General features: G+C 36.5%; 1 protein-coding gene across 1 annotated transcript in view; it reads left to right on the plus strand.

Moving 5' to 3' along the window:
* LOC149829709 (actin-interacting protein 1-2-like) overlaps positions 1–14,350 on the plus strand; it is a 36,593-nt gene extending 22,243 nt beyond the window's left edge. Inside the window, exons 4-6 of the mRNA XM_090015271.1 lie at positions 10,110–10,223; positions 10,422–10,829; positions 14,093–14,350. Of these exons, the coding sequence (XP_089871397.1) occupies positions 10,110–10,223; positions 10,422–10,829; positions 14,093–14,350 (780 nt within the window). The remainder of the gene's footprint in view (positions 1–10,109; positions 10,224–10,421; positions 10,830–14,092) is intronic.
* Positions 14,351–23,516: the final 9,166 nt, after the last annotated feature.

Consider the following 23,516-nt stretch of genomic DNA (forward strand, 5'->3'; position numbering starts at 1 on the left):
CAGACTCATGAAGAGCCGCCATTTTGTTGTTCATAGCTTCAATTCATCTCTTAGAATTTATTGCTTGATAAAGTGTTGTCGGTTGATCTTCCTTGCCCAAAGAGGTTAAGAAAAGTTGAAAATCCATCGTGAAGTTCTCATAACTGACCCACCTATCAATAGGATGCCGAGGTCGGGTAGACCTTCTGTGAGCAAGTGATTGAGTGGAAACATAAGGAGAATTATGCTCCTGATTAAAGCTGGGAGGTATCTCCTTCTCACGTCGAGAGTAACCAATGCCTTTATACCTTTCGGGGGCCAATAGTGATTCAGACGTTACACTTTCTTGAGTTCTTTGCGCAACAGTAGATACGTTTCCCTAGTCTCTTTGATTACATTAAGAAGAACATACATTATCAATACTAGAAAAGAGATCTGAGTTCAACCAAGGGTGATAAACTTCAATTTCAGGAGGAGTGCTAGCATTATGACCAAAATTTGATTCGTCAAACACAACATTTCTGGATATTTTTATGCGCTTGCTCACGGGATCATAGCATTTGTAGCCTTTGTAATCATCAGCATACCCCACAAATCTGCACTTTAAGGCCTTATCCTGAAACTTGTGCCGCATTGAACTGTCAACATGAACATAACATACACCCGAATACACGCAAATCGTGATAATTTGGATGCACATCATGCAAAGAGAAATAGGGTGATTTGTTCTCTAAGATGTTCATAGGCAATCAATTTATGACATAGACAGTTGTGTGAAAAGCCTCTGCCCAGAAGGTAACTGGAAGGTTACTATCATGCATCATGCTCATTGCACTCTTGACAATATGACAATGCTTCCGTTGAGTAATCCCATTCTGTTGAGGTGTGTGAGGGCAAGACACATATCTACTTATTCCATTTGTTTGGAGGAAATTTATGAAGTCATTTGAAGAGAATTCACCCCCTCCATCACATTGGAAACAAATAATATTCTGAGAGAATTGGTTTTGAACAAAAGAATGAAAATTCTGAAATAACTTGAAGGTTTTAGATTTACTTTTCATAAAGAAGATCCATGTATATCGAGAATAACTGTCAACAAATATGAGATAATATCTAGTGCCATACATGGAAGGAACTGGAGCCGGTCCCCAAACATCAGAACATATAATTTCAAATGGTCTTGAAGCTCTTTTATTAATGGAATGAAAAGGAAGAACATGACTCTTACACTGAAGACAACTAGAACACTTTTTATTATCGACACTTAAGTCTAGACTTGACTTGGGAATAAGACTACTTGAAACAAGCTTATCAATAAAGCGACTACTACAATGACCCAGACGACCATGCCAAAGATTCGACTCAATACATTCAGAAAGATTAAAAACACTCTCAGTAGAAACTGAAGATGATGATGTGAGCTTCAAGATGGAATCAACAGGTTGAACACGAGAGGAAGGATTCTCTTGGAACACGTACATATTTTCTTGACGTTTTCCTTCAGTGAATGTTTCTCTCGTTTGAAGGCCCTTAACACAAACAGAAAAAGGAGTAAACTCAACTGAAGCATTAATGCCATCTACAAGTTTAGAGACAAACAATATTTTTCTTGATATTAGGAGCATGAATGACATTTGAAAGTGCAAGAGAATAGTTGGACATGGGGATTACAAAATTTTCAATGTGCGAAATATGGTGGTGAGACCCATCTCCAGTGACTATACTATTTCTACCAACATAAGAAACAAGATTTAGGAGCTTACCAGCATCACCAGTGACATGAGTGGCTGCACCCGAATCAACATACCAAGTACCTTGATTATTCTGTTTGATATTCAATTCAGCTAAGGCAAATAATAGTAACTCTTTGACTTCTCCACTATTTTTCAATGTATCTGTTCCCTTTCTTGTCTCCAATTGCTTTCCTCTATTTTGCGGGTTAAACCAGCAATTTGCCTTTATGTGTCCCTTTTTGTTGCAGAGAAAGCAGGTAGGTATTGTCCTTTGCCTTTGCCCATTGGGAGGAACATTGGGTGTAGGTAGTATTCCACGACTTCCTTGTCCATTTCTTTCTTGACCCCATTTGTCTCAAAAATCATACCTACCACGTCCTCGCCCATAGGCAACTCCTGTGGCAAGAACATTGTGTGCTCCAACATGAGCATGAGTATCTTCAGAAAATCCTTTCAACGTCATCTCATACTGTAAAAGCTTGACACGAAGATCTTCAAATGTAGGTAAATCTGGCAAACACAATAAGGAAGTAACCATCATATGATAGTCCGACCCCAGCCTACTCAAAGTTTGTCGCACCATATCTTTGTCACTAACAGGGCATCCCACAATGGCCAATTGATCTGTAATAGTCTTCATTTTGTTCAAATACTCCATAATAGTCATGGAGTCCTTTCTTAGCATTTGAAACTCTTTCTTTAAAAATAATACTCTGGCCTGAGAAACTTGAGAATATGTCTGAACCAGTCGATGCCATAATTGCATTGTTGAGCATGAAATGAAATGGGGATCTTCGAAACACGAGCTTAGATTAACAAGGGCAAGTGTCAAGAATGACACTAAAGCATAACCCTTAAAAAGGGTATAACCGGAAACAAAATAAAAACAAAAATGTATTATTTATTGATATGAAAAACCAATTGCTTAAGAAGCATTGGAATGAAATACAAGAGGGGCTGCACCCCTTTATATACACAGCTGAAAGAGGACTCAATAGAGCTGTTGGACACAGTCCAACAGCTCTATTTAGAGCTGTTGGAATGTGTCAGTCCAACAGCTCTATTAAGAGCTGTTGGAATGTGTCAGTCCAACAGCTCTATTGCTAGTCAAGTCTGGACAGGACTTGACTAGCAACAGTCATTCTAGTTCAAACTGAACTAGATGACATAAAGACAAAAAATAAAAATAAAGGAAAAAAAATACAGAAAAAAAAAAATGAAAAATGTATTTATATATATATATATATAATAATAATATAATATTATTATATATACATATGTGTACAGTTTTACATTTTAACACTCCCCCTCAAACTTACGGTACAATGAGCGAAAGTTTGTCTAAGAGAAAGTGAAATCGGGGAGCAGCGAGAGGCTTTGTAAAGAAGTTTGTTAACTGATATTCTGAAGTGACATATGGCAGATCAATTATCCCGTGTAGATATTCCTCTCTGACGTAGTGACAATCCATTTCAATGTGTTTGGTGCGTTCGTGGAATGTTCTGTTACTGGCAATGTAGATCGCACTTTTGTTGTCACAACACATTTGTGAAGCCTTTGTTGCTTCAACTCCCATGTCAGCAAGCAGTCGTCGGAGCCAAACTACTTCCATGGTCGTGGTTGCCATGGCTTTGTATTCAGCTTCAGTGGATGAGAGAGATACCTTCTGCTGCTTTTTACACCTCCACGAGATCAATGATTCCCCTAAAAAGACACAAAAGCCAGTGGTTGAGTGTCTGTTATTGGGATCACCTCCCCAATCAGCATCAGTATATGCAATTAAATCAAGAGAAGAGGAGGAAGATAAGAAAAGTCCTTGTGAAAGAGAGGACTTGATGTATATGATAATACGCATGACTGCTCCCATATGAACAGAAGTAGGAGCATGTTGAAATTGACTTGCTGTATGAACAACATGTGCTATATCTGGTCTGGTAATGGATAGATAGGAAAGTGCCCCGACAAGCTGTCTATAAGGAGTAGGGTCTGCAAGAAGTTCTCCATCATCAATCTTCATTTTAACATTAACAACTTCTGGAGTGTCAACTTTCTTATCATCAGTAATACCAGACCTGAAAACAATATCAAAAGCAAATTTAGTCTGAGATAATAAATATCCTCTAGGAGAATAAGCAACTTTAATGCCTAAAAAGTATCTCAACAAGCCCAAATCAGTCATTTCAAAATGAGATTTAAGAAGTGTTTTGATTGTTTCAACTCCCTGTTTATCACTTCCGGTGATGATCATATCATCCACATAGAGAAGAAGCACAATGATCCCTGCATCAGAATTCTTAATAAACAAAGCAGTGTCAGTTAAACAGAATTGAAAACCAATATCAATCATAACACGACTAAACCTATCATACCAAGCTTTTGGTGCTTGTTTAAGTCCGTAAAGAGTTTTTTCTAAGCGAAGGACTTTACCCTTAGGAATACTTAGACCAGGAGGGGGTTCCATGTATACTTCTTCAACTAGCTTTCCATTTAAAAAAACATTTTTGACATCCATTTGAAAAATAGACCATTTTTTGATAGAAGCTAAGGCAATTAAGGTTCGGACAGTAGTCATACGAGCCATCGGAGCAAAGGTTTCTTCATAATCAATCCCATATTCTTGGGCATAACCTTTGGCTACTAAACGGGCTTTATATCTTTCAAGAGTACCATCACTCTTGGTTTTAATTTTATAAACCCATCGACATCCTATAGTTTTCTTCCCTGAAGGAAGATCTTGAATATTCCATGTAGAAGTCTTTTCAAGTGCATCTAATTCAACTTTCATGGCTTCTATCCATTTGATATCATTTTTTGCTTGAAAATATGTGGATGGTTCTTCATATGAGTGAATTAATGCAATAACTGCCCTATATGTGGGTGAGAAAGACTCGTATGATACAAACCAGTGGCATAGCTAGGATTGACGTGGGGGATGGGCAAACAGGGGTGTAGCAAAAAAAAAAATGGCGTGATAGTCGGGGGCTCAGGGGCAGCGCCCCCGAAAAAAAAATTGAGATAAAATAAAAAATGGCTACAATTATTAATAAAAATCTATTTTATATGGACAAATCAAACTATTTGCTGCAGTCAGGGCTGAGCTGGGCTAGGACTGGGCTTTTAAAAAAAAAATAATTTAACTGTTTCGAGAGGCAGGACTGGGCTACAGCCCATTCCTGCCCCCGCCCCCCCCAGCTCCGCCTCTGACCACCAAGATTGGCCGTAGAACCCCGAAAAAGCTTTAAGCTAAAAAATGAATACATTTTTTATGACACCGATGATGACCAACATGCACCATATGCAGAATTCAAGCAAAAAGAGTATAAAAATGCCTGTTAGACAAAAAATACAGACGCCCAATTATTAAAATCTGTCAATGGCCACAGTTACTCACTACAAGAATCCTAGACAATCGAGAACAAGCAATTCACTCACCAACTATCTGGTAGATAAAGATACGCTATCCGTTGCCTTCGTTACATTGATAGACATCCATACCTTGTTTTAGCAGCAGGCACAAAAGGAGAGTCCTATGCACGCACGATGACCAAGAAAGGATAGCAAGATTGACTCTTTCAATGAGGTTGCACCCAAAAAGGAGGAAAGAAACTAGACCCACGTTCAGTTGTGCCCCAAAAAGAAAGGATCAAGAACCAAATTGAAGGATTGGCCTGTATTGCTCCTGTAGAATGGATAACTGGATACTGTATCACCAGAGCCACTGAACATGAACAAAACCCACCCTCAAATTTAGGAGATAAGAGGGTCTTCTTCAAACTGCTAGCGATGGTTGCCGGAGATTGGCAAAGGTCCGACTGACTGTGACACTGGTGCCTCGCGTCGCCGGAGATTGCAGCCGAGAGGGAGAAGCTCGGAGGGGGGCACTGCCACCGCGGGTTCACCGAAGGGAGGCCGGCGGCACTGCAGAGCACAAGGGTTGCCGGCGAATGGGGTGGTCGTCTTGCCTGTGACTGAAGGGGAACGCTGGAACGGAGGGGCAGAGCTTTAGAAAACTGGCTAGGGTTTTACCCCTCGCCTCTTTTGGCAGGCTCTAGACTCATCGAGAGCCCGGGTCTCGGTCGATTCAGTTTCACGAGTCCCAATTCGACTCGGTTTTCCGAGTCATGAGTCGACTCGGTTTCAAATTTTAGGGTGGGCGGCCACCCACCCATGCCCACCCCTGGCTCCGCCACTGATATAAACTTTCCTGGAGGCCTCGAGATTCGGGATGATTGTCTAGTTGGAATGTTAGAATATTTTTCAAGTGCACATGGAGGATTAGACTCTTGTCGCCTGGAATATTGAATACTAGTATCTCTATGAACTTCTTCATTTTCAACATTAAGATCAATAATTCTTTGATCATCATCAAAGTTACAATCAAGGTCATATTCATCAGATGTTGATATTAGATCTAGCAAAAAGGAGTACTCAGTGACGTCTTTTAATTTTCTAAAATCAAAGAAGCTCTCCTTTTCAAGAAAGGAAACATTTCTAGACACATATAATTTATTATTTTTGAAGTCAAAACATCTATAACCTTTCTGGTTTTCAGCATATCCTAAAAAGGCACAGGGAATCACACGAGGAGAAAGTTTATCATTTTTGTCAGTAAATATGAAACATTTGCACAGTTTTATATTTTAACAGAGCAGTCATCTGGAATTGCCACAAGCACTTCTTGTGACAATGTAGAAGTGATATAGGCAACCAACGCCTGATCTCACTTCATCCAGGATACATACTCAGAATTTCTAACATAGGTAATAGAAAGATCTTTCTCACCATTCTTTTCTTTTTGTGGTATGAATTCTGGAGGAACAGGAACAAAACCATCCAGATGTCCAGAAAGGTCCTGACTTCTTATGAATGGTATGATTTGTTGCTTCCAAGTTAGGAAATTGGAATTGTTCAGTTTCTCAGACACGAGTTGGCTGAGAAAGTTTGAGGAAAGACCAGACTGAGAATGAGGGATTGAGTCCATATTCTTTTGAAGCCAAAAACAAGAAGGAATAAGATCCAACCAAGAGAAGGAATAAAAAATAAGAAATGGCCTTACGACAAAGACCCAACCACAATTGAATTCTAGTATAATTCAGAACGTAAATTTTAATATCAGAGAAGTCTAAAGACCAGACTAGTTTTTTTTTTTAACTGATGAACACGAGGCAGAAAAACAGGACTGCACAGTAAAGAATCTGTTCTGAATAAAATTCAATCAGTAATAGGTACGTTATTTTGAAAATATTGTGTTTTCCTTTTAGAATAATGAGAAAACAGGCAAAACAGAGATGAAAATGAATTCGAAGATGAAATTATTTTAATCAAGATAGATCTGGGCGTGCAGATCATAATCTGATCTGACGTCAATATGCAAATGAGTTTGGAGTGATCCTTTTCAACTCTTGTAATCACACATAGATCAAAAAAATTGATCTTGCTTGATTATTTTGCTTATGGATGGGTAAGATCACGTGCAGCAATGTGAAAGAAGTAGTAGATATGACAGAAGAACAACAGGGAATGAAAGAAGGAGGAAATATGCCAACGTGACCAAATTTCAGTTTTGGATTTTGGAAATAAGAGAAACACGTTGGCTTAAATAAAAAAGGGGAATCAAAAGGAGGTACTTGAAGAAGACAATAAGCAGATTAATGATGTATTTCAAAAGAGCAAAAAGAAAGAGGAGAGTACGAAGAAGAGATTTCAGTCCGGACTGCAGATTTAAATACAAGAGAAATCGATAGGAAAAATGAGAAAACAGGTACCTTAGAAGGAGACAAATCAGTCATAGAAGGAACCGATCTTCAATATTGAACCTGCTGCTCTGATACCATGATAGAAATCATGGGTTCCTTTCTTCATCTACAAGCAACAACACAGCATGGGGAGAGAGAACGAGGCTGCAGCAAAAATCCCTAATCAGGGTATTCATTTTTGCTTCTCTGATTAAATACACACAGATACAATAGCTAGGGTACGAAAATACCCATTACATGTTATGATAAAATTATAGCATGTCATTAATGAAACATTAATGAGCATGTGTTTAAAATGAAAGGAATTGGGTCTGGATCCTGAGATCCAGACTTTATACTAAATGACAGTATCTTTTCACGCCTAACCCGTTTATTAAACGGGTCGGGTTCGTGTTAGGGGTATGCCAACCCAGCTGACCCGTTTAATAAACGGGTTAGGCGGGCGGGTCAACCTGCTAACCTGCCAATCCGTTTACCCGACCCAACCCGTTTATAAACGGGTTGGCGGGTCGTGTCGGGTTACCCGTTTAATAAACGGGTCGGGTTCGTGTTTGCCACAGCCGACCCTTTTAATAAACGGGTCGGGTTGAGGTATGCTGACCAGCCAACCCGCCGGGTCGACCTGCCAACCCGACCCGATTGCCACCCCTAATTGAGATAGGCAACAATGCTCCATCTTGAGGTGTTGCAAAGATATCTATCGAATTGATTTATGAAGTCAAGCCTTGAACTCTCTTGGAGAATTTGCAATTCTATTCAGAAAATTTGAAGTGCTAAACATCTTGAATGCAACTCTTTCTTATTAAAGTGGCAAGTCACCAATATATGGTTGCTTCTTTTCATAGATATTATTTATCACCATAAAGCTTCCTAGAAGTTTCACCTGAATCTCTGCCTTTTGTAATATTGCTTTTACATGAATTCTTTTCAAATGGCCCAAAAGACATGGCTTTATAATTTGGCTTCAACATTTAAGCTTATGATCATTTGTCTCTTTTCTATTCAATGGTACGGAATTCACTCTCAAAGAAAATAAAACCAGAGGCGGTTCTTTTATGCACATACATGCAGGTCATCTATTTTGTACTTCAAAGGAATTGGCATAGAAGATTCCTTTTTGATGAGTAGCCTTCAATTTTTTGAATATTCATGGCCCATCTCAGTATCATTTCATTGTGCATGAATTGATTAATCAGGCTAATCGGATAACAGATATGTTAGTTAATTCACAAGGCTCCAAACTGACTAATAACAGTATCTTCCAACATATTCTCTCTAAAAGATAAATATACTCTTTGTTGTTCTTGTAACTTCAATCTCTAAGAGGTACGTAAATGAGACCAATTTCTTGATGTCAAATTCTTGAATTAGAAACTTAAATAGCCTTTGAAATTCTATATAATATTTCATTGAAATAGTTTGACCAAAATATGCAAGTAATATCATTTTCAATACTCCTTGAGAAGAAATAAAAAATGAATTGAGATTTGTTCACGCCCATGCTTGAAATGAGCAGTACTACATCTTTTAAGCAAGTAATTCAACTTTATGTTCATGTGGTGAAGACGAAGAATAGAGAAGAGATAACAGGAGGTACCACAGGGCTGTAAAGTGCCTCATATGGTGGGTGATGTCGCAGTCAACTCTCTTGTATGTTATGTCTAACTTTAGGTTAACCTAATTACACATATACCTTTTGAAAGGTACACCTTGCCATGTAATGATATAATATGACGAGCAGTGCTTCATTGGCCTAATCATAGCACTATGGATATTGTTTTGTTCTGACATTGTTACCGTGCCAGTTGTAATTTTGACATATAAAATGTCATGAGCAGAAATTCTCTTGATCCAATGTTCACAGCATAAGGAATTGATTTGTATGTGACAGTTGACACTATTTGTTATTCATTATGTAAGTTGTACAAGTGGAATTTGATTTTCGCACGTGCATGGTATAGTCAACCTCTCTCACGCTCTCTATAAACAGGCAACTAACTACAATTTGTATTCATACATGTGCATATATGTATTGGATAAACTGGGAGCTATGTCACATAGGTACGGGTGCAAATGCGGGGGCGGCGATGCGGCACTTTAAAAGAACTTGGGTGTGGGGGTGCGGGAGGGTATATATATATATATATATATATATATATATATATATATATATATATATATATATATATATATATATATATATATATATATATATATATTTTAACACCACCCCTTTACCCTTTCTCGTGGTACCCCATTCTCAAGCCCCATCCCTCTTTACCCCTTCTCGAGGTACCCCCTTATTTTTTTAATTGGGGGGGGAGGGGGTGCTCGAGGTACCCTTACCCATTATCGAGCCCTGTCCCTTTTTTTAATGGACAAAGTTAACCAAGTCCATTTTGGACAATGATAACCTTGGGTGCGGGTTGACCGAATTGGGTGCCACACCCGCATCGCGTCGACGTGGGTGCAGAGGCCTCTTTGGTGAGTCCCTGTGACATAGACTGGGAGCATGTCTGTGCTCGCTAGTATGTCTAATGGCAATAACATGTGAAAGATTTCCAAAGGCTATTCGGTTGGAGATTTTCTCCTCGTTTTTAAGTTATATTGTCCTAGTCCAATTTGATGATTTTATCAGGTGTTCTCCAAATATTTGGTCCTCTTCTTTGATCTTCGGATAGTAAATATCAGGGATAGTCCATATATTCTTGTCTGGAAAGCTTTCCAGCCAATTATAAAAGTTCAATACACGGTAGTATTGCTCACCAAGTCTGATGAATAGCATATTCCTTTAATAAGGAACAATTTCTTAATCTACCTGCCAAATTCCAATTGATGATATCCTGCTGTGGGGCTTATATTTTGTTGACTGTACAACAACTGTAGCTATGTACAATATGTTCAACTTGCTTTTGCTACAAGAGATGATCCTTTTCCCAAAATTTTACAGGTAAGGAGAATTCCGCTGCATGCTGATCAGTGTGGTGATGAAGAACAAATTGATATTGGTGCACAACCAAAGGACTTAAATATTGCACTTGATAAGCCCGAGCTGGCATTGCTTTCAACTGATTCAAGAGTAATCATGCTTCGTGGATCCAAAGTGTTGTCAACTCTGAATCTTGGGTTTGCTGTGACGGCATCTGCAATTTCACCTGATGGAAGTGAGGCCATTGTTGGTGGCCAAGATGGGAAACTCCACGTCTATTCTGTCAATGGGGACACTCTCACTGAAGAGTCAGTCCTTGAGAAGCATCGTGGTGCTATTAACGTCATTCGTTTCTCCCCAGATGCCTCTATGTTTATTTCTGGTGATCTCAATCGAGAAGCTGTTGTATGGGACCATGTCACTCGAGAGGTACCATCTCTCTCTCTCTCTCTCTCTCTCTCTCTCTCTCTCTCTCTCTCTCTCTCTCTCTCTCTCTCTCTCTCTCTCTCTCTATATATATATATATATATATATATATATATATATATATATATATATATATATATATATATATATATATATATATATGTGTGTGTGTGTGTGTGTGTGTGTGTGTGTGTATCAATCCTTGAACACAAGCACACACACATAACAAAAAGAAAACAAGAATTGGTGTATGTACAGAGTCTACAGACAGTATGCGAGGGAGATGCACATTATAACACTTTGCAAACCATGTAAATCCTTTTTTTTTGTCTAAGAGAAATAATTTAAGCCAGGGGATAAGAAATCTTTCAACAAGCTTACAGAATAGATCAAATTAAGATTCTTAACCACCAGTCCTATTCCGACCAATCCAAGCTAAATCCCCATCTGACCATTTTATTGGCACAATCCAAAGCTTGTTTGAACAACCACTGAAATGCTGGATAAAACCAAAACAAATGCTCAATTGTTTCGTTCTCATCGAAACAGAAGTAGCAAGTACTTGCAAGCTGGAAACTTTTGTCTTTCAATTTGCACTGGTTATTAACCTTATCAAGTGCTAAGAGCCACACAAATATCTTGGCTGTAGGAGGGATGGAAACCCTGGACGGTGTCATTTGGAAAGTGGTCTACATCTTTACAGCCAAAAGCATGGCTAAATGAAGCTATAGAGAACATAACACATCCGTCACATTTCCATATAAGGAATTCTCGCTGTCAGAAATTTTCCATGGGCCTAAAAATCCAATAGCCATAACCAAAACCAATCTTCTACCTCTTGCACCTTGAAATTCCTTCTGAATTCAGTGAACTAACTAGCTCTTCCTTTCCAACATTCACTTACAAGTATGCTGTTATCTCTGTTTATGTGAAAAAACGGTGGATATCTTTCAGCAAGAGTTACATCCCTGGACCATAAGTCAGTCTGGAACCTCAGCTTGACCCCTTTGCAAGCTTGATTTGAACCATAAACTTAATTACCAATTCAATCACCCCCCTTTGCAAGGTCGTACTCCCTTGAAGATTTGATTATTTGGTTCCAGCCAACCACACCACCAGCTGAGATAGAGCTACCATTTCCACGTACCAATCCATTTATCCCTTCACCCAAGCCTATGGGACCAAAAAACAAGTTAGATTCCAGATTTGTTCAAAGCTAACAGTCAGATCTGCCTATGATCCAAGTAAGTGTTTTAAAATTTAACATTCAAAACAAAGAAATCTTCTGAAAAATATTAAATCCATAGAGAAGAAAGAGGTTAGAAGATTAGAGGAAAAAGCATGAAGATGAGATTAATAGATCACTTCGTCGTGGCTGCTCTAATTCTGTGTCAATTTTTGTCATTTCAATTTGACTTAATGAAATAGGAAAGAGAAAATGAATATTCCAACTACAACAGGTTGATGTCCCAACTCATTAATCACATGGGATGATCTCTCATAATAGATTAATCCTCACTAGGATTGAGTTAATTGTTTTTTATTAGTCAAGCTAGGTTTGCCTGAATATGGCCCGGTTGAGATAGTGTGACTCCAACTGGTACTACAAATCAATTACCCGAGCCATTGATGACAATGATACAATACTAATGCATGTTACGTAAAGCAAAAATAAAAACACATATTGAAGAAATGCCACGTATCCTTACATCTTGTCCTTAAGAGTTAATTAAACAGAAAGATGAGCATTGTCAGGGATAGAATGGGCATGTTACAAGCTGTCTGAAATTACAGAACACAAAAAATTTGACATGAAGCAAGTTGAAGGAACTGGGAAAAGGAGGAGCCCAGTAAAGATTGGAGATCAGCAATAAGCAGGAATATTACTATTGGGGACCATAAGTTTAGCTTTAAGCAACAATGGGATTACAAAGCAAATTGTGGTGCATAAGACAAATACCAGTTTTGATAATAATGGTGTACTTTGCTATTAATTGCATGTTCTGGATTTTCATGAGAAGGTGACAAAGCAATCAAGACCTAGAATGAATTGATTCGGCGCAATATCCCTGTTATGAAAAATGTAGTAGACATTCATTCTATTGTATGTCAATGGCATTCTAGATCCAAAAACCTTGAAAATTCTTAAGCATTTATGGCCTTGTGTGCGGTATTATAATTACCCTTGTTTTCCTAGACTACAAAATGCCTATGTCACACGGACTCGGCTAGGGAGGTGCCGCACCCGAGTCGACACGCCCCGACACGGGTGCGGACACGGGTGCGGCTTCGGACTCGGCCCGGACTCGGTCAACGCCGAGTCGGACTCGGTCAACGAGTCCAGGCCACGTCCGTCCACATTTTGGACTCGGTCAACTTTGACCGAGTCCAAAAATGTCCATTTTTAAGACAAAAAACAAAAAAAAACAATTTTTATATATCTTTTTTTTTAATATATAACCAGACTGTGCAATGCATGCAGTTGCACAGTCACAGACTGTGCAACTGCAACTGCACAGTCATTGCACACAGTCTGTGTGACTGTGCACAGTCTGCACAGTCACAGACTGCATTGCACAGACTGTGTGCACAGTCTGTGTGACTGTTTCACAAGTCACAACTTATGTAAAAATATGTATAAAACACGATAAAAGGTAACCCAACCATTTGAGATAGCTAAATAAATGCTTTTCCAGTTTCAAAAAATACTAGTTTCACAAGTATTAGAAAAGCTAGCTTAAGAAGTACCATAAAGAAATGGGAATGCCAAATTGAAACTTTCGAAAAAATTAAGGTCATAGTTTTGGCTACTTAATTTTAATTGTTTACTAGAATTATATATATATATAGCCGAGTCCCCGTGTCCAAAATTTTTGAAATTGCGCCGCACCCGTGTCGCACCCGCACCCGCACCCGCACCCATGTGACATAGCAAAATGCCATGGTTCAATTTATCAGGCACAATGTAAATCCTATATGGTTTTTTAATTTTCTTTTTGTTTCCTAAATTCTTTTTACACACATTAAAGTAGTGGAAGGCTGTCATGCTTCATCCATGTTTTTTTTTCTTTATTTTTGATAGATTTTGTCACTATATTTAAGTTGTTCATACTTCTAACTTTTTGGTTCCCATTTGCATAGTCCATCTCTCTTTCTTCCTTTCCCTTCCGCATTAATCCTTTTTAGAAATGTAATGTTAATTACCAAGGTTTGATTTTTAACTTCCTGAACATTTGTCTCACTAACCAGTTGACTATCTTCTGCAGGTTAAGCTTAAGAACATGTTGTACCATACTGCTCGTATAAATTGTGTGGCTTGGTCTCCTGATAGCACAATGGTTGCTACGGGATCTCTAGACACAAGCATAATTATATATGAAGTTGATAAGCCAGCTTCAAGTCGTATAACCATAAAGGGTGCTCACTTGGGAGGTGTTTATGGATTAGTTTTCAATGATGATTGCACTGTTGTAAGCTCTGGTGAAGATGCATGCATTCGTGTGTGGAGATTAGTGCAGCAGTAACGGGATCGTAACTGCAATTGATGGTTGATTTGGTTTTGGAAGCAAGTTGTGTGGCCTTACATTTCTTGCTCTGTGCAGTCTTCGTCAAAAGAATTCTCTGTTTTGTTTGTAGGAAAACCCTTTCCAGTTTGTCTTTGATTGAAGACTAGAAGAACATAGCAGAATGGCTCGTGTTTTGATATGATTTTGCTTATGTGAGTTTTTCGCCTTTTTTGGGTTATATTGGGTGTTTTTTTTTTTCCTTCTCCTTTTGTCGGTCTGATCAGCCATGCATACACCTAAATATTTTCCATGATCATATTTGTGTATGCAATGTTCATTGCTGGAATTGTGATGAAATAATAGAATGCTTAATCCCTTGGCCTATTCGCACTCTCTTCTTTGTTCACGCATGGATATTGCTTTCTTTTCGGGGGGGGATGAAAGAGACACTCTTTCGTAGGAAAGAGAACTTTTACTAAGGGAGGTGAAACAAACATCTCCATGGAAAACATGTGGTGGTGTTTACATAATAAAGGCAAACAAGCATCTTTCCTGTCAAAATGGGTTCACACCACTGTTGTCTGTATCGGAATCGGACTTGTATCGTTTGGCCCAATGATTCAGGTGAATCCTCCAATATCCATTCTCAAGTGAATTATTCTGAATTCGCCAAAAAATAATTAAAAAATATTGTGTCAATCAGAACTTGACACATGTTAAAGCCATTAAAATAATATAAAAAATTAATTTTAATCTATTTTTTACATTTTATTAAAAAATAGCCAATTTAGGTCAGTATTTTCTGGTGCATCGACATTCAGGCCAATATCGACAACACTGGTTCACACCTTCCCCCCATGGGAAAGAACTTTTTCTCATGCGTCCCTTCAAGAAGTGGCTTCCCTTGGGTGGGGATGCAATAAACGCCCTCTTGATGATATTTCGATCTTAAGAATATGAAATAAGTCTCCATATGGGAACTGGTAGTTGGAGGGAGTTTATGCATTTGACAAAGTGGCAGCAATCCATTTCTGGATTTGGCATCTACCATTTTATGAGGTGGTAGTTGCTAAATCCAGTTTTCAATGCAAATACAAAGGTCGTCTCACCTCCTTTCTCAAATGCATAAAGTGCCTTAACATCATTCTCTGGCACAACTGCCACTCAGTGAATCATATTTTTGATCCTATATCCGACCAAATTTGATTGTTCAGTTGCATTTGATAAGCTAAAACTATTCGAGTATAATTCGATTCTGATTTTGCTATCAAATCTGATAAATATCCAAATTTGAAGGATATATGAATCTGTTTATATGTAACATATAGCGATTACGTAATGATTTATTGTGATAGGTATTATTATGTACAGTGATTACTGTGATAGCGATTACTATGTATAGTGATTATTGTGACCTATGTATAGCGATTAGTACGTATAGCGATTACTTTGATATTGATTATTGTGTATATGATTACAGTGATAGCGAGTGTGCAACGATTATTATATATAGGAATTACTGTGTATAGCGACATGTAAAAGTACAAATGAGAGTAATTTTGATTTGATACAAATAATATGTTATTTTGTGCTACACAGAGGTCAGAAGATAAGTAGAGCACCAGGTGAAAAGCTCAAAGGGCGGTGTCAGTGGCTTGCAGTTCTGTCGTAATATGGACATCTGAGTGAATATCAGAATGATCAATTATGAAATATGCACTTCAGTGGCTTTCTCGTATTGGAACACTATGACCCACCCGGTCAATAAGTGAAATCATAAGATGAACACATTCCAGTTTGATTCTTTTGAGATCACCATGACCCTAGAAGATGTGCCACAAATTACGGGTCTTAAGTGCCATAGAATTGTTGTCCTAGCATGAGATTCAAACTATAATGCAAGGGACAAGTGCACGACCCTTCTAGGAATGTCGATGGAGGATTGGGGTCAATGTATTTTTGGTGAAAGAAATTTCACATTAATGAAAGTTTCTTCTTTTCGTAATAAATGGGAAGGCTGGTCTGCTACATGTGCATCTGAAAGAGCTGACCAAGAGTTGCGCAGCTTCCTTCTTTATTTTTTTGGACTTACTCTATTTTCGGATTTGTCTGGTTCGAGGTTAAGTTACCTGTGGCTGAAGTTCTTGAAAGACTTCGATGAAGTAGACAACTATGCATGGGGTGCTACTATTCTTGCATTCTTATGCAGTCAACTTTACCGTGTGAGTAAGGGTACAAAAACCGTCGAAGGGTTTTAGCCATTTGTTAAGGTAAATATTTATTACATACTTGGTAGTTATAGACTAATGTCGTTGAAGGTTATAGTCTTACTAATATATTATTTTTGTAGGCCTGAGCATGAGAGCATATTGTCGCCTTTTGTCCTCAGTATGGCCCTGCGATTTATGGTTTTTCCAAGATCGACCGATAGGCTACAATAAATGTCAAGGAGGATAATGCTAAGTTCATTTTAGATGGTCTGCAATTAAATGAGGTAAATGGTTTAAAATCGTTTATAATCGTTTCAGCATTTATCATTCATTAGTATAAATTGTTGAAATGTTTAGCATTCTTAAGTAATCATCGCTGCAAGAATTTGTCTTCGTTAGTACAAATCATTATCGCATTAGCATTTAGCATTCATTAGTATAAATCTTTCTAATGTTTAACATTCTAAAGTAATGATTGCTTATAAGATTTTGTATTCCTTAGTACAAATCGTTATTGCTTTAGCATTTAACTTTTATTAGTGTAAATCTTTGAAATGTTTAGCATTTTTAAGTAATCATCGCTGTAGGATTTTGTCTTCGTTAGTACAAATCATTATCGTATTAGCATTTAGCATTCATTAGTATAAATCGTTCTAATGTTTAACATTATTAAGTAATGATCGTTGCAGGATTTTGTATTCCTTAGTATAAATCGTTATCACTTTAGCATTTAACTTTTATTAGTGTAAATTGTTATACTCTTTAGCATTCTTAAGTAATGATCGTTGAATGATTTTGTCTTCGTTAGTACAAAGCGGTATCGTTTTAGCATTCATTATTGTAAATTGTTGTAATATGTAGCATTCATTAGTGTAAATCATTTTAATACAAAACATTCATTAGCAACAATCGTTGTAATATATTTAGCACTCGTTATTATAAATCATTTTAATATTTAGCATTCATTAGCATGAATAATTATGCCTATACCTAAACCATAATCTCCAATGTACAGGTTGTGTGGAGACTGTATGAAGATGGGGAGGACGAGGACCAAGAGGTTATTGCTGAGGCTGCGAGACTGTCTGGCTGCAATATTTGGCTATTTAGCAAATCTGAAGCCAAGTTGCAGCATGGTAGTCAAGTTCTCCTGTAAGCTGGCTTGGGACAGTCTACCCCAAAGCAGCTTGTGGAAGTGAGAAGGAAGATGAATAGTGGTGGGGTCAGGAACGAGAATTAGCACGAACGCTTTAGGAAACAATTGGATAGCTGGAACAAATGAGGTGTTTGTAACATAGCATATGATTATAAAGAACGACAATATGACCTCAACTATTTTAAAAAATATTAGGAACCCATGCATCAAAATCTGGAGATTGAGAAGAAGCAACGTGAAAATATTGGGAACCCATGCATCCCTCCCGTCCCCCAACATGTCATCTCCCAGCATAGAAAAAATGTTCATCGTGTCCCTCTGCCTACAACAACGATTCCCTCAGTTGTAGTACACGGTGAGGAGCAAACACAACTCACAAAAAAGAAGGTAGTCTCTGTCACAAGGTTAGAGATGTTGGAGAGAGAGAATAAGGAGTTACGGAAGTAGGTGCAGAATTTGGAGAGATAAATGCGATCACAATATGGTACACTGGTAGAGATGATTACCAGTGGTTTGAATAAGTTCGAGGAAACCAAGAGGCCACCGAGAAAAGAGAGTCCACCAAGGAAAAGAAAGAGACGATTTGTATATCATAGTCCATCTGAGTCTTCAAGTGCTACTGAATAAACATTATGTGATTTTTGTATCCCGATAATTATTTATTGTAATTCTATAATTCTTTGTTGTAATTCTATAATTCTTTTTTGTAATGTGACATTCTATAAATATATAATTCTTTTTTTAATAAGTTCAACACACAAGTGCTACTGAATAAATTGTTGTAATGTTCGGCCTTCATAAAAAAAAATTGAAGAAGCATTTAGCGTTGTGTACTACAGAAATTATGATTTACTTTTACGACCTTTCTTCCTAGCGTGATTTACACAAAAAATGATAAAAGGCTGAAAGGATTTGTACGTATAAAGGCTACATGTTATCGCGATTTGCTTGATACCGATTGGCTTGCAATCAGTTCTATAAGAGATCGCGATTTGTTTTTTATAGAAGAAGTGTTCTATCACGATCTGTACACCCATGAACATAAAGCAAAAATGATTTGTCCTATCGTGATTTGTGTTTACGAGCTTTGTCTATAAGAATGATATGCCCTGTCACGATTAGGGTTTAGGTTTTTGTGTTTTAAGGGTTTAGGGTTTTAGAATTTAAGGTTTAGGGTTTAGGGTCTAGGGTTTAGGGTTTGGTGTTTAGTGTTTTAGGGTTTAGGGTTTTAGGTTTTAGGGTTTGTAGTTTAGGCTTTAGGGTTTGGGGTTTGGGGTTTGGGGTTTGGGGTTTGGGGTTTAGGGTTTAAGTTTTGGATCTATCTATATTTCAAATGGATCATCTTAAATAAAAAAAAATTGGGTTTATTTGATATCCAAATAAATTTAATTAAAAAATATATATGTAAATGTATATATATATATATATATATATATATATATATAATAGTTTAGATTGGGTTTGCCTTTACGAGCTTTGTCTAAGTGAACAACACGTCATATCGCGATTTACACAATGACTGATTCATAAAAGGTAAAAAAAAAAAAACAATAAACAAATCGAGACGATGTTTAGACTTAGTAAAGAACAAATTGAGTTAACTTCAATGATACAAATCAATGTAACTTTATAAATACAAATTGATTTCGTTCACAAAGACATATCATTGTCACGGTAACTTCATAACTACAAATCGATGTGATTTACAACCACATTCATTTACAAAAAATATGAGTATTTAGTTATAATACATCATAATCAATGGTTTGGCTTAGATACAATACATGACCATCATAGATATGGAAATAGTTTAGACTCAGATCAGGGTTTGGACTGGACCTATAAGAGATTTGGATCCGTTTAAGACCCAAATAAATCTAATCTAATGTAAAAGTATTTTAGATCCATTTAGAGACCAAATTGGATCCTACTAAGAAAATAAGATATTGAATCTACTTAAAGACTCAATTTGATCTCATTATGTATATTAACATTTAGACCCATTTGGAGATCCAATTGGATTCCAGTAAGTAAATAAGGCTTTTGGATCTACCTGAGACCTAAATGGTTCTCATGAAGGTAAAATGAATTTGTTCTGAATTCAATTCGAGGTCCAAATAACTCCTACTTAAGAAAAAAAGAATTGGATTCACTTATGATCTAAATGAATCATTTTAGTGTACTGTGAATTTTACTAAAATATAATAAGTTTTTGATCTATCTAAATTCCAAATGGATCATACTTAAATATAATAACTTTTGGGTTCATTTGAGACCCAAATAAATTTAATTAAAATATATATATGTAAATTTGTATCTCTCTCTATATATAATAGTTTAGATTGGGTTTAAATTTGATGAGAGCTAAATAGGTCTCACATCCAACCCAATCCAATCACTCCCCTACCTAAACCCATCTGACAATCAAATACATCTCATCCCACCAAATCCATTTGAATATCCTATTACGATTTGCCTTTACGAGCTTTGTCTATATGAATGATATGTCCTATCGCGATTTACAAAATGACTGATTCATAAAAGGCAGAAAAGAAAAACAACAAACAAATCGACACAATGTTTAGACTTAGTAAAGTATAAATTGAGGTAACTTCAGCGATACAAATCGAGGTAACTTCATAAATACAAATCGATTTCATTGAGAAAGACAAACAAAGGCATATTGTTGCTTGATATTGATTGACTTGCAATCAATTATAATTCATTTTTGCAAAAGGCAAATGAAATGATGTTTTTTAATTAATGTGCAATGCAATTTATTTGTGTGCGCTTTTTTAAAATGAGCGGTATGTGAAACGATGTTTCCTTTATAAATGAATGACAGGTCGCACAAGTTTAGGAGGGTGTCGCTTCGCTTTGCTTCGTCAGTAAAGAATAGACGAAGTGACATTTTCTTTATAAATGATGAGTTTGTGGTTTGAACATATAACAGACAAATTATGTAAATCTCTCTGGGTTGAAATAAAAATTAATTTTACTAAACACGTCAATAAGTTGGACTATTATTTGTAGCAAAGGTAAATCGTTGTCTCCAACATAGATGTCATTGTGTAAATCACTTAAGGACATTATCTGGTATAACGATTCAAATACAATATATGTACAACAATTTGAAGAATTTTGCAAAAGTTTTGAGAAGAAACTTGGAGAAAGAATGGCAATTTTTGTGTTTTGAGCCAAACTTGGAGTATTCGAGCTTGGAGGAACCGAGTAGGATGCCTTCCATCCTCATGGTATCGTGATGGACATGAAGGGCATCCACCATTGTTGTTTTAAGTGCATCTCTGCTACTGTTCGTGACCCATAATGTTGCATGTGTTCCTTGGTGGCAATTTTAGATTACACTTCTTATCTTGTGACCACTAGGATTGAAGAAACATGTTTGTGGCTTGAACTGGCCAATTTTTGTCTCCATCAGTTTGGCTAAAACCCAATTGCTCTATTAAATTTGTGTTGTGGATGTTGTTATTGCTTCTTAAAACTGTCATCTCATTGTTAGAGTTGGATTGTGTTGCACCATATTTGAAACATGCATGTCTTTTGAATGAATAGAGATTTGTTAAGTTATTTTCTTGAAAGCTTGTGTGGTTGATTATCTTTCGTGTTTGAGTTGAGCATTGTCTAACCGGAGTTGGGTTTCAGAGAAAGGGCAGTTGAAAATTTGATAAATCACCATTGGAAGTATATTTTTTGTGCAGGTCAAATTTTAACCACCAAAAAATTAAAATCGAAAATCAAAACTTGTGCATTTGTGCTTGATGTGTGTTTATGCATTTTGGTTTGTCTGACCCAGTCCTGATAATCAGAGTGTATCTTCGTAGATATAGGTCTCTTTTGTGCTTACTTAGATTTGTTGAAAATCTAATAAACTCTCCTATATTTCCAGTGTTCAGTCCGCTGACAGATTTTGTATTTGCAGTCACCAAAAATAGATCTGAACAAAGAGTACAGTCATTCGAGTGACTGTATTTCTGGTGCATCATTCAGACCGGTTATTCATACCATATCATGGCACCCCGATATCAAAAAATTACAATTATTGATTCGTTGGAAAGATATTTTTGTTTTCTGTGTTTTCTCTGTTAATCAGTTTTTTCAAATTTAGTGACCTACTAAGTCAAATTCTAGTAGTATCAGTCATTGTCATATTCCATAAAATTTCACTTTGACTGCTTTTGCAATAGAATTTTATTTCGATGTCTTGATCACGAACTGACTTATTGTCGGTGTGCACCATATTCCATAAAACTAAATAAAAGGATAAAGAAACTACACAAAAATACCTTTTCAATGATACCTGATTTGCAGAAAAACTACGAACGAGATACAACCCTGACAACATTCTTAAAACAAGAGCTGAACAAGCATGGTTATTCCTATCCCAATTATTCTATACTATTTTTTAGCCATTTATACTAGAAACCCAAAAACATAATAAAAAGAATAGAGGCATATCGAGGTGTTATATTTCCAATGCCACCAAGGTTACCATGATCTAATGAGTGGTTGGAGAGAAACATCCTTTAAAAGTTAGACTATTTGGTTGTTCCAGTCTACAAAGCATGTTTCGTTTCCAATTTTGTAACTCCAACGAGAACCTTAGAGGGGTTTTCAGTTCTGACTCAAAATAGAAAACTTATTGACATGTATCTTAACTTTCCAACAACTTAAAAATATATGTTTTCAACGTTGAATCAGAGAGATACATATCTGAGAACAATGAATGTTCAACAAAAGTTTGTAAATATGCGAATATGCGAATTTTCTTCTAAATACACGATCTTCCTCTTAAATATGCAAAATTCCTCTTGAATATGTGATTTTTCTCTCAAATATTTAAATTTTCTCTTAAATATGTGTCTAAGTATTGCATCCAAGATTTGCTACAGACTTTACCACTTATTTTTTACCCAAAAAATGAAAGATTATGAAAAAATATAAAGAAGAACAAACAAACTAGGCATAAATACATTACCAACGATACTTGATTTGCTAGAAAATGATAAACGGATGCAGGGATACAACCCTGATAACATTTTTAAAATAAAAGATGAACAAATGTGATTGTGCCTATCCTGATTATTCTATGCTATTTTCTAGACACGTGCCAAAAATCTAAAAAAATAATAAAAAGTGCAGAGAGATCATGCTGTTCGCTTTTTAATGCCACTAAGATCAGCTTGATCAGATTAGTGGTGGGGAAGAAACATTCTTTGAAAGATAGATTGTTCAATTATTCTAGTTTGTAGGGCATATTTCTGTTCTATTTTTTAAACTCAAAAACATAAACCTTAGAAGGGTTTTCAGTTCTTACTAAAAACAGGAAAGTTACAGGCCTATATCTTCTTCTAACGACTATAAAAATATAGGTTTTCATTATTAGATCAGAGAGATACAGATATGAAAAAAAAATGGTTTTGCAGAAAATACGTGAATATGCAAATTTCTCTTAAACATGTGAATTTTCTCCTATATATGTATTTTTTTCTCTCAAATATGAAAATATTCTCCTAAATATGTGAATTTCTTCTTAAATATGAGAAATTTCTCTTAAATATGTGAATTTTGTCTTATATATGCAATTTTTTTCCAAATATATAAATTTTCTCCTAAATATTTATTTGTTCTCTCAAATATATGAATTTCTTCCTAAATATGCAAATTTCCTACCAAATATGTGAATGTCCTCTCAAATATATGATTTTCCTCCTAAATATGTGAATTTCTTCATAAATATGTGGGTTTCTTTCAAATATGCGATTTTTTGCTTAAATATATGATTTTCTTCTCAAATATT

The sequence above is a fragment of the Nuphar pumila genome, chromosome 8, assembly GCF_984573655.1.
Source record: "Nuphar pumila chromosome 8, dmNupPumi1.hap1.1, whole genome shotgun sequence".
Classification (NCBI taxonomy): Eukaryota; Viridiplantae; Streptophyta; class Magnoliopsida; order Nymphaeales; family Nymphaeaceae; genus Nuphar; species Nuphar pumila.